The 13,696-nt window shown below is 40.8% G+C and overlaps 3 protein-coding genes and 1 non-coding gene across 5 annotated transcripts; all 4 read right to left on the bottom strand.

The window, feature by feature from the left end:
• Nucleotides 1–3,994: 3,994 nt before the first annotated feature.
• Nucleotides 3,995–5,716, bottom strand: LOC115750147 (ribonuclease 3-like). Its single transcript, XM_030687329.2, has 4 exons — nt 5,534–5,716; nt 5,269–5,424; nt 4,355–4,553; nt 3,995–4,272 (listed from the first exon to the last, which is right to left on the bottom strand). Exons 1-4 carry the CDS (start codon nt 5,639–5,641, stop codon nt 4,049–4,051), a joined length of 687 nt encoding a protein of 228 aa, XP_030543189.1. The 5' UTR covers nt 5,642–5,716; the 3' UTR covers nt 3,995–4,048.
• A 2,911-nt stretch (nt 5,717–8,627) lies between these two features.
• Nucleotides 8,628–10,612, bottom strand: LOC115750157 (ribonuclease 1). The gene is made up of 4 exons (XM_030687342.2): nt 10,360–10,612; nt 10,095–10,250; nt 9,174–9,372; nt 8,628–8,897 (listed from the first exon to the last, which is right to left on the bottom strand). The coding sequence occupies exons 1-4, from the start codon at nt 10,459–10,461 to the stop codon at nt 8,677–8,679; spliced, it is 678 nt and encodes a 225-aa protein (XP_030543202.1). The 5' UTR covers nt 10,462–10,612; the 3' UTR covers nt 8,628–8,676.
• Nucleotides 10,613–10,710: 98 nt separating this feature from the next.
• On the bottom strand, nt 10,711–13,677 carry LOC115750102 (pentatricopeptide repeat-containing protein At2g02980, chloroplastic). 2 transcript variants are annotated; one of them, XM_048279263.1, is made up of 2 exons: nt 11,719–13,677; nt 10,711–11,606 (listed from the first exon to the last, which is right to left on the bottom strand). In XM_048279263.1, the coding sequence occupies exons 1-2, from the start codon at nt 13,493–13,495 to the stop codon at nt 11,539–11,541; spliced, it is 1,845 nt and encodes a 614-aa protein (XP_048135220.1). In that variant the 5' UTR covers nt 13,496–13,677; the 3' UTR covers nt 10,711–11,538. The 2 variants fall into 2 exon arrangements, with proteins under 2 accessions (XP_048135220.1, XP_030543136.1); XM_030687276.2 differs by having other exon boundaries at nt 10,711–13,675.
• TRNAT-AGU lies at nt 13,610–13,683 on the bottom strand. The gene has a single exon. It is a non-coding gene; the product is annotated as a tRNA-Thr (tRNA).
• Nucleotides 13,684–13,696: the final 13 nt, after the last annotated feature.

The raw sequence follows: 13,696 nt of genomic DNA, 5'->3' as shown, positions 1-13,696 counted from the left end.
CATGTTAACAATATATACTAGTAGATAAACTAATGACCATCCTCCAATGTCCTAAAGTAAATATAACTATGCGATTGACTTTCGAATAGTGCTGACTAGACATATAAGCGTCGAAATAATTCTACCACTGCCAATGAGACTGTCCAACCTATACAAAATTTTCTTTAATAAGCAAATAGAGTCCTTATAGCAATGTGATGGTGTGTTAGGCACCCCAGGTTTTCAATCACATGATTTTTCTCTGCTTCAAATCTGAAAGCGAAGGTGAATATCCCCAAACCCGTGAAATGGCTACATTTTCATTGGTCCAAGCTTTCCCCATAATATTTTGTAATGCTTTAAAATTCGGGAGAAGGACATCAGAAATGTCAAAAGTTGTATACGACGCTCACTATAGTGCCAAAAGTTTTCATCGGATCACTTAAATGCCAAATTAATATATATATATATATATATATATATATATATATATATATCACTTAAGTACCCGAGGCGAGAGATTCCGGCCAAAATTAATATGTAGCATCTATAATTAAATGTTAATATGACGTGGTACTTTTAAAAAAAAAATTCAGTCCACTTGGACTTCTAAAATAAAAAAAATTAATTTAAATTAAATTTAAATTTAAAAATGTGCTATAAAATTTTTTTTTAAAATACAAATTTTATTTAAAATAAAGTTAAGAATAAGCTAACAAAAAAAATTAACGGTGGAAACCAAGCGGCGAGGGAATGGTCGGCAAGGGTGGGGGATGGTAGGTGATGGTGGGGCAGCGACGACGGCGAGGACCGTACAAGATCCTCACCGCCCGGTTTCCGCCGTTATCTTCTTTTTGAGCTTATTTTTAATTTATTTTGAATAAATTTTATATTAAAAATCGACATTTGAACAAAAATGAAGTCGTCTTAGCCACGCTATTACCAAGTAGGAGAGATAAAATATTAAAAAATGTCAATGTTTTTCATTAGTCCAAATTGACGGAGTTAAAGGAATGACTCGTTTGCATCAATTTGACAAATTTTAGGACTTGAATTCACTTTTTATAAGTTTTAGAGCTCAATTACATTTTCGTAATAAGTTTTAAGACATCTAGTACACATTTCCTTTTTTTTTTTAAATTTTTATTTTTTTAATCTAATTAAGTTTGTATTTTTATTTTATATTATTTTTTTTTAAATTTTAATTTTTTTTTGCTAACTAGACTTTTAGCAAGCCACGTCATCTTCAGATTTTAATAAAAAAAAATGTCACGTCGAATTTCCAATCGGGTACATCGGAGTTGGCAATTAAGTGATCGTTTTTCAAAAAATTTGGCACTTAAGTGATCTAATAAAAACTTTTGGCACTAAAGTGAGAGTCATGCATAACTTTTGATACTCCTAATGTTCTTCTCTCTTTAAAATTCACACTAGGTTTTGTATAAGGGAAAAGTATAAAAAAAAAAAATTTAAACATATTGCACTGGTACCGATTCGATCGTAAATTTTTCAATTGAGCCAATTAAATCCTAAACATTTTGATGATTTGCCAATATAATTCATCCGATCGGTTTTGATCGAAAATCGCTAATAAGAACGTTAGCCATCTTATGTGGCACGGTCAATGCTAACTTGAAAATTTTTATATACTTTTATTACTTTTTTGTTTTGTTTTTCTTTCATTTCCTTTCTTTTTCTTCCCAACTATAAGCCGGCAAGGGTGTCGGGCCCTTGCCCATATCCAGGAAAGAGCCGCGACGCTCTCGCTTGGTTTGGGCGAGAGCCACGATACCCTTGCCGGCCACAGGCAAAGTCCGCGAGCCCCTCATCTGTGGCCAATGAGCACGCGAGTCCATTGCTCGTGGACGTGCAATGGCGTCGCGGCCCTTGTCGACGAACAGGCGAGGGCATTGGCCCTCATCTGGATTGGGCGAGGGCGTGGAGGCCCTTGCGAGTGGCCATCAATTGTTAAAAAAAAAAACAAAGAAAGAAAGAAAAGAAAAGGAAAAATAAAAAAAATTATAAAATTATCCATGTTTGTGCTGGTGGTTCCACGTAGAATGGACGTCGGCCAGGTAAGTTTAAGACATTTTTATACTTTTTTCGTTTGCACGAGGTTGCGCAAAGAGGTTGAGACGGCACTCACTTAGTAGTTCCTCATCGGAAACTAGACCATCCATTACAGCTACATCATTGTCTAGCTAGAATTTACCTAATCTCCTGCAGAGAATATGAATGCGAGCATCAGCAGCATCGTCCCCATCCACATGCTTCTTTCAGCTACGGACTACTGAACCATCGAAAATGGACCCAGCAACGAATGACATGAAAGTAGAGGAATAAAGGTCAAAAAAACTAAAGGGGAAAGAGATCAGAGAGAGACAGATCGGGCGGCTAGGGTTCAAGGGTTTGGTGGGGTTAAGCTTTAACTACCACCGCAGAAGGATACAGAGAAGCTCTTCCGTAAAGAGAGATCTCTAGATATCGACCCACTCAATGGATCCAAAGCCTGAGCTTTCCTACGAAAATGCATCGAATATGGTTTAGATCGGACGTGCATTACTTCATCTTGTCCGAAACGCCAAGCGACCAACCAGTTCCTTCAATAAATTTAACACTAACATGGAGCTGGGACCAGGCGTGCCTTGCAGAACTTGCTCCTCCTCCAAAGAAGGCTTAAAGCAACATCATCTTTCGAATTGTACGAAACAAATCGAATTCATCTCGAAGATACCAAAGGGTATTCATTTTTTCCATAAGTTACGGTAGGTCGGCTTCGGCGTGAAATGAAATCGAAGCTGACGCAGTGAAAGAGATAACAGGAAATTCTTTCCAAATGATAAACCAAATTTGATACAATGATAACGTAAAGATTACATAGGGCGGACGTCCATTATATAGATAGGATTCCTTTAGAAATTAGAATTACTCAAAGATAACATTAAATGAATCAAATCTAATCTAATTAAACGGAATTCAAATCAAATATCACGATTGTATATATTGCAAAGTTGCCTAAAATAAAAAACTGCTCGAAAACCTATCTAAACGACTTCGAAATAGGGGTGAGCATGGGCCAAGTGAGTAGGATCCGGATCCGGACCCCGAAACCGATCTCGTTATAATCGGTTCTCAATTTTTGAAACCGAGAATTGACCCGTTTATCCTAGAACCTGTTTTGGAGTCTACCCTATTTTTCGATCCGGTACCGGGGTTTACCCGAGAACCTGTTTTCTTTTTGTTTCTTTTTCTGATTTTATTTTTTCCATCAAAATAATATGAGTATCGATGAAATGATCCAAAGTAAAAGGTAAATAGTAAAACTCATTATCCGCCAAAAGTAACAATTCCCGATGTGAGCAATAAATATGACAATCCATCAAAAGCAACAATCCAAAATATAATAATAGAAGTTACAATCCACAAAAAGCAATAATGATCCTACAAAACGCTGAATTAACAAGTGCAATTCTTCCTATCGCACTACCACTAAAATCCACTAATAATCTCTCCTGTTTGTCTTGCAAGTCAAAAGACTCGAAAACCACTTTGAAACTTGCAAGGTTGACAAAAAAAGCAAGATAGGTTTTTTTTTTTTTTAGATAAAATCGGTTCTAAAGTCGGTCCGGGTGGGTCTTCACCTAGAATAGGGAACTGGACCGGTTTCAACCGGTTCCCAAAAATTGGAACGGATTCCTAGACCGGTTTGAGCGAGAACCGGTTCCCAACCCTATTTTTCGGGTGGTCTGATCTGAGTTCCGGGTCAACCCGATCCGGTTGCACACCCCTACTCCGAAACGCGAAAATCCATCGTATGTCACAGCAAAGCATGATTATTGATCATAAGGCCGTTTCGCTTCAGCCGACCGAATTTGAACTAAATCCGAGCTCACCAGTCCCAAATTAGTGAAATCTACCCGATTTCCGACGATCACGTTTTTCCAAAAAATCATACGCCAGTTGTTCTACATTAGAAGTAGTTATTCCGAAAGAAAAGGTGGATACAAGTTGGTCCGATGGATGGACAAATTATTGAGTTTGGCTACAGATCGGTCCATCGATGCCCTGGTTAAAAGGAGGGAAACTGGACCTTGGAAGCACATCTGCCCCTCGGCAAGACGGGACATTCGATGATCTCCGCGCCGGAAGTGTCCACGCAAACGTATATCTGATAAATCTGGCTGTTGCCTGATGAATCCACGTTGCATTCCATTCCGGGTTCGAACCCGATGGAATCCTTGATCGCTTCTTTCACGCTCTCTATGCTGTAAAACTCGTTGTTCGGCTTGATTCCTGCACGAGAGGTTTCTCGTGAGTGAGTCGTAAGGACATGGCTACTTAGAAGGGAGACTTGACACGATTATGGGAACCTTACCCGCGTTCTCGAGGCTTTGGAGGAGGTTCACTTTCTGCTTGAGCTTGAGGGCTGCTTCGAAATACTCGTGTTGGTCGAGTTCGGACTCGGAGCAAGTCCCGTGCTTCTCCCATTCGTGTGTCCAGAACTTGGTGTCGTCACTGCTCGGGCATGACAGTGATGGCCAGTTCTTCTCCAAGCTGCCGATCAGATCGGAAATCTGCGCCATTTTCCAAAGACAACATGAATTCGTTGCACAAATTATCTAGTTTAGTACCCAAAATCCGGATGCTATTGGGCTTTATTTCCTTTTTTGGTCTACGTACATATCATGAAAACAAATGTCAGACATACTAAGACTAGCTCACGAAATTGGTTTGCTAAGAGCTTATAACGATAGATCTCGATGGAAGAAATCACAGACGGATCGATCTCTGTTGATCAATCTAAGAGCTGCATAGGTGTTGACCTATCCATTCAATATCCAGGGTTATGTATTTACCGATTCCTGATCAAGTGTGACCAGCTCACAGCAATCGCATATCACATTACTTAGAACATGGGCGTGAATCGAAGTTACCGGATCAAGTGGTTGAGTATTTAATCCAAGTTTGTTAGGCTCAAGCTTTCCACATTAAGCATCTTTCGGGTTTACCTTGTTTCTTTTTTTGTTGCGAAGTCGCATCGTTTCTCTAATTTCACAGTGCATATCTCATTTCTGGTTGCGCTGGAGCTATTTTCACCATCTTATGATACACTAAACTCTGGAAACCTCAACTTATTGGCATGTTTTTTTTTTTTTTTTTTAAATCTCAAGCTGAAGTTTTGAGTTGAGGAAATTCTTCTTGCCAGATCCATTGACATGGTTGACTACATTCAAGTTCAAGAATTGGGTATGGATCAAGTCAAGGAAAGCAAGAAAAAAAGACCGTTACCTCAGATTTTTCGAAAGCATTCTCAGGGTTACAATTAGAAGGGTAAGATCCATCATTGAAGTTAGGCCACAGTCCATGGATGCTGAAATCCGCCGCCGGCTTTCCAGTTTTTGGGTAGCAACATTTGCGGTTCGTATCGCAGTACGACCCCGGCCACTTCATGAAACCATACAGAACACCAAACATCAATCCAAGAAGAGAAAAAGAAAAACGTGAAAAAGAATCAAACAACACAAGAGGTGCAGAAGTTGAGAGACCATCTTACTTGCTGAACGAAATAGAAGAAATCGAAGTCGTCGGCAGCACAAAGAAAAGACAGACATTGTGTCGCCAAGACTGTTACGATGATCGCAAACGAACCCTTGCCTTTCATCTTTCTTTCTCTCTCTCTCTCTCCAAGATTCTGTGAAAATAATATGAGCTGTTGAGCATAGGAAATGGCCGATCTGTTTTAATGCTAAGCAGCTGTATATATAGGCATTAACGTAAGACCAAGAACAGGATATGCCGTAGCGTATATGCTCTTGGCAACCTCATTTTTTTCAAATATGGTTTTGGCGCATTTAACAGTTTCCACACCTTTCTTACGTCACGGATTGGTACTACGGGTTAGGGTTAGTTCATAAACTGGAGTGGAATTACGTGCCGTGCTCGAGGAATCTGAGTTCAGAAGTTGTACGATTTAAATAAGTGTAATCTTCGAGAAAACACTGAGCTTAGCAGTTATAACATTTGGCCAACCATGTTTTGGTACAACGATAGGCTCACAGAAAGATCGTGAGACGAAGTTGTTCGCAAATGGATAGGGATGAAGTCGAGCGCGTCGATGGGTACAACCTAAATCAGCACGGCTCGTTAATTTTTTTCTCAAATTAAGTCGACCAAGTTCTGTCGGTTACCAACTCTCTCGTTTAAGTTATTTACCGACGAATTATCAGTCTCAATTAGAGCGACTTACTCGCTTCATAATTACCAACTTTTCTTATTACCGACTTCGATTTACTTCTCTTAAGACGTCTTGAATGAATGAAATCTTAAATGAAGTTCTTGGCATCAGTTTTAATGGTCCATCAACTTTTCTCCGTTTAAGTACGACGGTTACTTGAATTTTTTTTTTTTTTACCTTTTATATCGGATTACCTAATCGGGCAAAAGGTCCTTTTATTTGCATCTTATGCGTGAGACCTAATTAGCAAGTCTCTCTTTCGTTGGACAACCTTCCACGTCGGGCCAACATTACATGCCATCATTTTTAGGGCAAAAGTTATTAGTTTGCTTCTCCGAGAAGTGGTACAAACGTTCAGTATAATTTCTCCACACGCATCTAAAGATCGATGCTTTTAAGGTCACATCTAAGGTTAACACACGCATGGGCTACTAGGCTCTGTTTGTTTCGTGAAAAATAATTGATTGAAAAAATATTTTTCTAATCGCATGTAAATGAAAAATATTTTGGCAAAACGACACAAATTGTCCGTGAACTTAGTGTGCAATGTAGTCTTTGAAATTTTAATTTGACCATAATGATCTCTGAATTTTAAGCCAATATGCAATGTGATCCCCGAACTTTTAATTTGATCAATATGGCCCTGAACTTTTGGTACATGTTCAACTTAGTTCCTGAACTTGGATTAATGAAATGACTATATTGAACATCTTCATACAATTCATGGACTAAATTAAACATGTATCAAAAGTTCATGGACCATATTGTCAAATTAAAAGTTAAGGGACAACATTGCACATTGAGTTAATATTCAATGACTATATTGATCAAATTAAAAGTTCAGAGACTACATTGCACGTTAAGTCGAAGTTCGGGAACCATTTGTGTCATTATCCCAAATACTTTTCCCGTCCATAAAAATATTTTAGACATGAATTGTTGTTGACAATTATTTTATGTCGAGCAACAGAAGTGACCATTTTCATGAAAAAAATCTCTTTCAAATTATACATTTTTCGCGAAAACAAACGGACCTTGAATATGCTTAATTGCATTTAAGACGACTTTGATCATACGGTCATCGTATTAGTCGAACGCGTTGTTCGCACATTTAAGAATCAAATAAACCGCCGATTTCTTGTTGCATGTTGCTTCTACCGGCTATTCCAACATACTTTAATGTTTTTGTTACTTAAAGACTCAATTGCAGGATGAGGACAAAGATATGTGCTATCTCTATGAAGTATTGCAATTTGCATATTCTCAAATTGGATATGTCATCACCGTCATGATTTCACTATTGTTACATTTTTATAAAAATATAAGAAAAGTTGGTACTTTGCAAACTGCTAAAAAAAGCTGGTAATTTAATTAAAATGAGGATAGTTTACCGACAAATGCTGTGGAGTCAGGCAATTGGTAATCATTTTACTGACAATTTTTTTTTATTACTTAGGCTCCGTTTATTTCGTGAAAATTCAATGACTTATAATATATTTTCCTAAAAAATGATCGCTTATATCGCTCCAAATAATTGGATCAATGAAAGATGCTTTCGTTAACGGCAACAAGTCATGTCTAAGCATTTTTTGTAGATGATGAAAATAATTCTCCGTTCATTCATTTTTTTCATAACCTACACAAGCAATTATTTTTAGGAAAATATTTTTCAAATCATTCGTGATCCGCAAAACAAAACGAACTCTTGCTAAGGATTCTTTTTCAACTTGAAAATCAAGTGTGAACTAATGCTCCATATGTTTTGCGAAAATGAATGATTGGAAATTATTTTCTTAAAAATAATCGCTCGAAAAAATTAGTCCATGAAAAATGTTTAAACATCGATATTACCGTCAATAATTTATGTCTATACTTTTCATTGACGTTGAAAATATTTATGGTTCATTTATTTTTGTAAGCGATACAAGTGATCATTTTCAGGAAAATGCTTTTCGAATCTTTCATATTCTGTAAAACAAACGCACCCAGTTGTTTGCATCACTTACAAAAATAAATGAAGGAGAAATATTTTCGTCATCCCCACAAATATAAAGACTTAAATTGTTGTCGATAATAAAAATATTTTTTATTGACTAATTATTTTAAGCAATCGTTTTTTTTAAATATGTTTCCTAATTAGCCTTTTTTTTTTTTGTTGAAGTTAGGTATTTCTTTGTTGCAATGCCAATTGCGTACAAGCCACACCCTCTTGAGAAAGTTCACGAGACGCCACGTTCTTTCTGGCTTTTCGGTTAAAGCATACTCAGATGACACATTGTCTGAAGCAATGAGATCGACGTAGACATGGCCATTTTGCTGAAGAGGCTACCTTAGCCATGTTATTAAGTCCTTTTACGCTAGTAACATCGCGGGAATGAATTGGATGGAGTCATTAGAATCATGCGAATATAGCCTGACACATACACACGATACGACACCATGGGCAACCACATATTTAAGTCCTAAAAAGAAGGGAACTCGATCTCTGAAGAGCACGCGCCATGAGGAAACACAGGACATTTGATTAGGTCGGACCCGGAAGTGTCGACGCACAGGTAAATCTGGTAAAGCTGGGAGTTCCCGGAGGAGTCCTTGTTGCACTCGATCCACGGAGTGTACCCTACTGCATCCGTGATAGCGTCTTTTATGCTCGTTAAGCTGTATGAGCCTCCTGGTGTGATTCCTGCAATTTACACATCAAGGAGAGATCAAGTGACGAGTTGACATCTTAGGAAGTACAAGCATGGACTCCGTCACTCATGGCATGTCGGTGTTGGAATGCTCAGATCGAAAGGAACTCGCCGTGTCGAGGTCTGATCCAGCGACACCCACACGTGGAATTTAGTACAGCAACGTTTCCACACAGAACACTTATGTCTAGAGTCGATTCGACCTCATCTCGCGTCGATCAAAGTTCAGAAGTTCACTTGGTTGCTATTTTGACAAAACATACGAGTACCTGAGCTTGTCAGTGCTTGGAGGAGGTTAACCTTCTGCTTGAGGCCGAGAGCCGATTCGAAGTAAGCGTGTTGATCAAGGACAGACTCCGAGCAGGTACCGTGTTTCTCCCATTCGTGCGACCAGAACTGTTGGCCATCGCTGCTCGGGCACGCCAGTGTTGGCCAGCTCCTCTGCATACTACTTTGGAGGTCCGATATCTGATCAAAACGGGGCAAATGCGATATCTCAGGGTTCTGTCAACAATATAAATGATGTACAGCTGATATCCTATCTGGAGAACAAAACATTTCATTTTTTTCGGCGAAGTGATTGCAAGTGTAAGTAAGAAAGTCTATGCTGAAATTTTGTAAGGAATTATCCTGGCTGTTGAACTCCGGTGCAGACGTTACCTGGGATACTGTCGCTGACTCGCTGGGCTAATGTAAAAGAAATCTTGCGTTTAGTTCTTTCCTAGTGTCAAATTCATGGACGAGAGTCCCTGGACCGTCAGACAACATATTACTGCTAAGGACGTCCTTTAGTTAGAGAGCAGCTTTTGCTCTTTCAGAAGAAGACTAAAAATTCAATCTTTTGTCCAGTTAAAAATGCTTTTCCCCGGTTATGCTCCATGATTTCAGTTCCGAAGGAGATAAACGAAGACGTTTATTGTGTGATCGGAAGAGGACAAGGTTTCGACAACTTGTGATTTGTGTACCTGATACAGAGTGTGACTACATACCGTTTACCGTTTACGCAAATTCTGAACTACACTTGTATGCTCTTTTTGGGGGGGCTTCATTGTGGATAGTTATCATCATTTAGAAATAGCTAATCCTAATTATCAACAAGTGAATCCATACATCCCTCCTAGCAAATTTCGCTCGGTTCAACAAGAAGACAACAAAGCAATACCAGTTTGATGAGAACACTGGGCACGTACCTCCGACGGGCTGAAGGGGCTGTTGGGATCGCAGTTGGACGGGTACGAGCCGTCGTTGTAATTAGGCCAGAGCCCATGAATCCCGAAATCCGCTGCTGGCTTCCCAGTGGTCGGATAGCAACAGGACTGCTCTGTGTCGCAGTATGACCCGGGCCACTGTTCATCGTGAAAATCAGTAAGAATTCATGAGCTTCTACGTGCTTAAATGAAACTTTAGGATCTCACCCCAAATCTGAAACCACAAGTCAAGTCACACAAAACTCACCTGCTGAACGAAGTAGAAGAAATCAAAGCCTTGCGATGCGACGAGGACCACTAGGCATTGAAGCAACACGATATGGATCAGAATCGAACATTTGGACTTCATCGTCTTCGACACCTCTCACACTCTGGGTCTCTCACTGGACTCTCAAAGAGGGTGGTTGATGATGATGATGTTAGTGTGTTTGGATTTAGGACAGTGGAATGCCAGGGATTTATAGGCCAAAACGGAAGGTTTTGGAAGATAGTATCCAAAGAGCATATGCTCTGATTTCTTGCCAAATAATAATCAAATCCACACCACATGATTGATGCATCCCTTCAAGTGTGTATCGGTCTCTCCATGATTCGCATGATGTCGGCTCTTACCCTTTCATTCATCAATTTCAATCTCATGAATGAGGAAGCAATCATTACGGTTCATCATTGGCATGATGCAACAAAGTTTAAAAATCTGGCCTCTGTTCACAGAATCGACACTGCATTTATGGGTTTATCTCATTTTTGTTATTAAAAAAAAAAAGGCAAAAGTCATAGAAGTTCAATGGACAGCAAAATTCTTGATTGTGATCAGCCTTCACAATAATCTGGTTAAATATGAAGCCCCTTATTCAACCGAAAAACAAAGCCTATCCATCATGTTCGTAATGGCTACTTTGGAGCTTTCAGACTAGAGATTCATCTGGACTCGGTTCGCTGTCATCTGTTCTGTGTAGTCCAAGCATTGTCTTTAGTAGGCGGAATCCATTCACTGCTCGTGGTTGTTTCCACGTTGCACGCTAGGCCACTCCTTTGGCTGTTCTTTTTAACTCTCCACCAAAGTCAAATTAGGCGCAGACAAATGGCAGAAAAACTATTGATGCTTCCAATAAGAGATGCACGAAACTTTCAACCACCATAATGCTGATCTGTTTCCTGTATCCAAGCATTGTCTTTAGGAGGCAAGACCATTTCACACCTGCCCGTAGCTGTTTCCACTTTGCAAGCTTGGCCATTGAATTGGCTGGTCCTTTCAACTCTAACCAGTCATTTATACACACCAGACCTGCCTTTAAACGACAATTGCAATCACTCATCTCCCTCAAAGAGAGGAGAGTTCTTGCAGGAGAGAGAAATGCTCCAGTTTGTCATGTGAAAGGAGCAAACTTGATTTGGTTCTCTGTACACTGGTTCTCAAACATGGTCACAAGCAAGCACAGGGTGGCCCTCTGGGTGCCTTGAGGCAAGGCATGTACACCAGTATGCTCTTGCCTGCTTGGAAATTTGCTTGGTTAAGTGGTACGTCACAGCGCACCCACTTGAATGACTTAAATCAAACCTCCATTAGAGTAAAACTACCAGTAATCACCGCAAGAGCACTCACCGTCCTCGAAATGATGAAACCGTTGAATATCTCTAAGGACAATCTGCCTGCCAAAGATAAAAGATATAAGTTTGGCAGCAGAGTGGCAGTCCCTGCATACTCGCAGATTCTTCACCACGCGAATCGTCGTCCCTGGGGGAGTGTTTAAAAGGCCAAAAGCGATGGCCAGCTTCTCGCTGTGATATCTAAGTGTGATCTCTTTGTCCTTCTCCTCCATGTTCGCATGACAGACTAGAGAAGTATCGGGGACATACCCCGCCAGCTTCAGCTCTTCGATCAGCTGGTCAAGTGTATGGTGCAGCGACGTTGAAACAGAATGAACTCCATCCCCTGAGAAGAATTCATGCACTACATTGTCCACCTCTATGGAGCTACAACCAGGAACTTTAACCGCCCCGCGTTCATTCATCAGTTTCCTCAAAAAATCCACATCCTCCCATATGCCAGCTCGAGCACTCATGTTGGATAGCATTACGTAGTCCCCGCCATGGGTATCATCCAGTTCGAAAATCCTCTGAATGACCCGCTTCGCCATATCAATGTTGTCGTGGCTGCTACACGCAGACAACAATGTTCGCCATAGTATTGGCGTGGGCTTAATCGGCAACTCGTGTATGAAGTCGTAAGCCTCATCCAGTCGTCCTGCTCGTCCCAGCAAATCCACCATGCATCCAAAATGTTTGATCCCGGGATCAATCCCATACTCATTCTTCATATCACGGAAGAACCTGTACCCTTCCTCAACCAATCCAGTGTGACTACAAGCATGCAAGAGCCCCAGAAAAGTAACATCATCAGGCGATACTCGGGTCTGAACCATCTCTTCAAACATTGATATAGCCCTGGAACCATGTCCATGTGTTGCATAGGCCACAATGATTGCTGACCAAGCCTGCGTATCTTTGATCTTCATATTCTCGAACATGGAAATTGCATCCTCTAAACTCCCGCACTTTGCAAACATATCTATCAGTGAGGTGTTCACCTTCACACCATCCAAACCGTGCCTCTGCACGTACTCGTGTATCCATTTCCCGAGCTCTAATGATCCCAACAACGCACAAGAGGTAAGAACACTCAGGATGGTCACATCATCAGGCCTCCGATTACTTGCTTGCATTTCTCGAAACAATGATAATGCCTCGTTAGGCCTGCTACTCCGAGCATAACCATTTATAATTGAATTATAAATAACAACACAGGGGTCGGATATCTTATCGAAGACCCTTCGAGCTGCATCCACGTCGCCGCACTCGGTGTACATATTTATAAGAGTGGGCGACACATAGACATTCTGGGTCAACCCGAGTTTGACAGCGAAACAGTGCAACTGTTTGCCTTCCGCCAATGCTTTAGCGCCGGCACACGCCCTCAGGAGCGATGGGAAACTGTAATCATCAGGAAAGAGACCGAGATTCAGAACCCGCACGAACAGCGCCATTGCCCGAAGCGGGTCATCCACGCGCGAGTACCCGCGGGACATGGTGTTGAAGAGGACGATGTCCGGGTGGGGAATTTCATCGAACAGCTTCTGGGCATGAGCCATGGAAGCATCGTTTGGGTATCGAGTGCAGAAATTGACGAGCTTGTTGATCACAGAGATGTCGCGTTGGAGCTGGGTCTTCAAGGTGAAGGCTTGGATTTGCTTGAGCTCCTTCAAGGAGTTGCAGTTGGGCAAAAGCGAGAGTGGGTGATGAGCTGAGAATGCAGAAGCAGAGGTCGCGCCCTCTTTCGGTGGATACAATGTGCTTACTGGTGGAGGCGAAGCCGTCGCCATAATCAGTACAGATAAGCAGGAGGTTGCGGATGGAAGACGAACAAGAAGAAGCCGGATAAATACTTAAAAAAAAAAAAACACAGAAGAAGACGAAGTAGAAAAAGTGAAGCAGATTGCTCTCGTTGAGAGTCGAACTCAAGACCTCCCGCTTACTAAACGGGTGCTCTAACCAACTGAGCTACGAGAGCTGGATGCCTTCTT

The sequence above is a fragment of the Rhodamnia argentea genome, chromosome 5, assembly GCF_020921035.1.
Source record: "Rhodamnia argentea isolate NSW1041297 chromosome 5, ASM2092103v1, whole genome shotgun sequence".
Taxonomy (NCBI): Eukaryota; Viridiplantae; Streptophyta; class Magnoliopsida; order Myrtales; family Myrtaceae; genus Rhodamnia; species Rhodamnia argentea.
Note: the sequence above shows the minus strand (reverse complement) of the source record. Positions and strands in the feature narration are given on the sequence as shown.

Coding starts and splice junctions, on each gene's coding strand:
- LOC115750147 (XM_030687329.2), bottom strand. CDS start 5,641: ATGAAAGGCAAGGGTTCGTTTGCGATCATCGTAACAGTCTTGGCGACA. Junction 5,425..5,533: donor TCTTCTATTTCGTTCAGCAA/GTAAGATGGTCT, acceptor GGTTTCATGAAG/TGGCCGGGGTCGTACTGCGA. Junction 4,273..4,354: donor CCAAAGCCTCGAGAACGCGG/GTAAGGTTCCCA, acceptor CCTCTCGTGCAG/GAATCAAGCCGAACAACGAG.
- LOC115750157 (XM_030687342.2), bottom strand. CDS start 10,461: ATGAAGTCCAAATGTTCGATTCTGATCCATATCGTGTTGCTTCAATGC. Junction 10,251..10,359: donor TCTTCTACTTCGTTCAGCAG/GTGAGTTTTGTG, acceptor CACGATGAACAG/TGGCCCGGGTCATACTGCGA. Junction 9,373..10,094: donor GCCCCTTCAGCCCGTCGGAG/GTACGTGCCCAG, acceptor CGTTTTGATCAG/ATATCGGACCTCCAAAGTAG.
- LOC115750102 (XM_048279263.1), bottom strand. CDS start 13,495: ATGGCGACGGCTTCGCCTCCACCAGTAAGCACATTGTATCCACCGAAA. Junction 11,607..11,718: donor GTTTCATCATTTCGAGGACG/GTGAGTGCTCTT, acceptor ATTTCCAAGCAG/GCAAGAGCATACTGGTGTAC.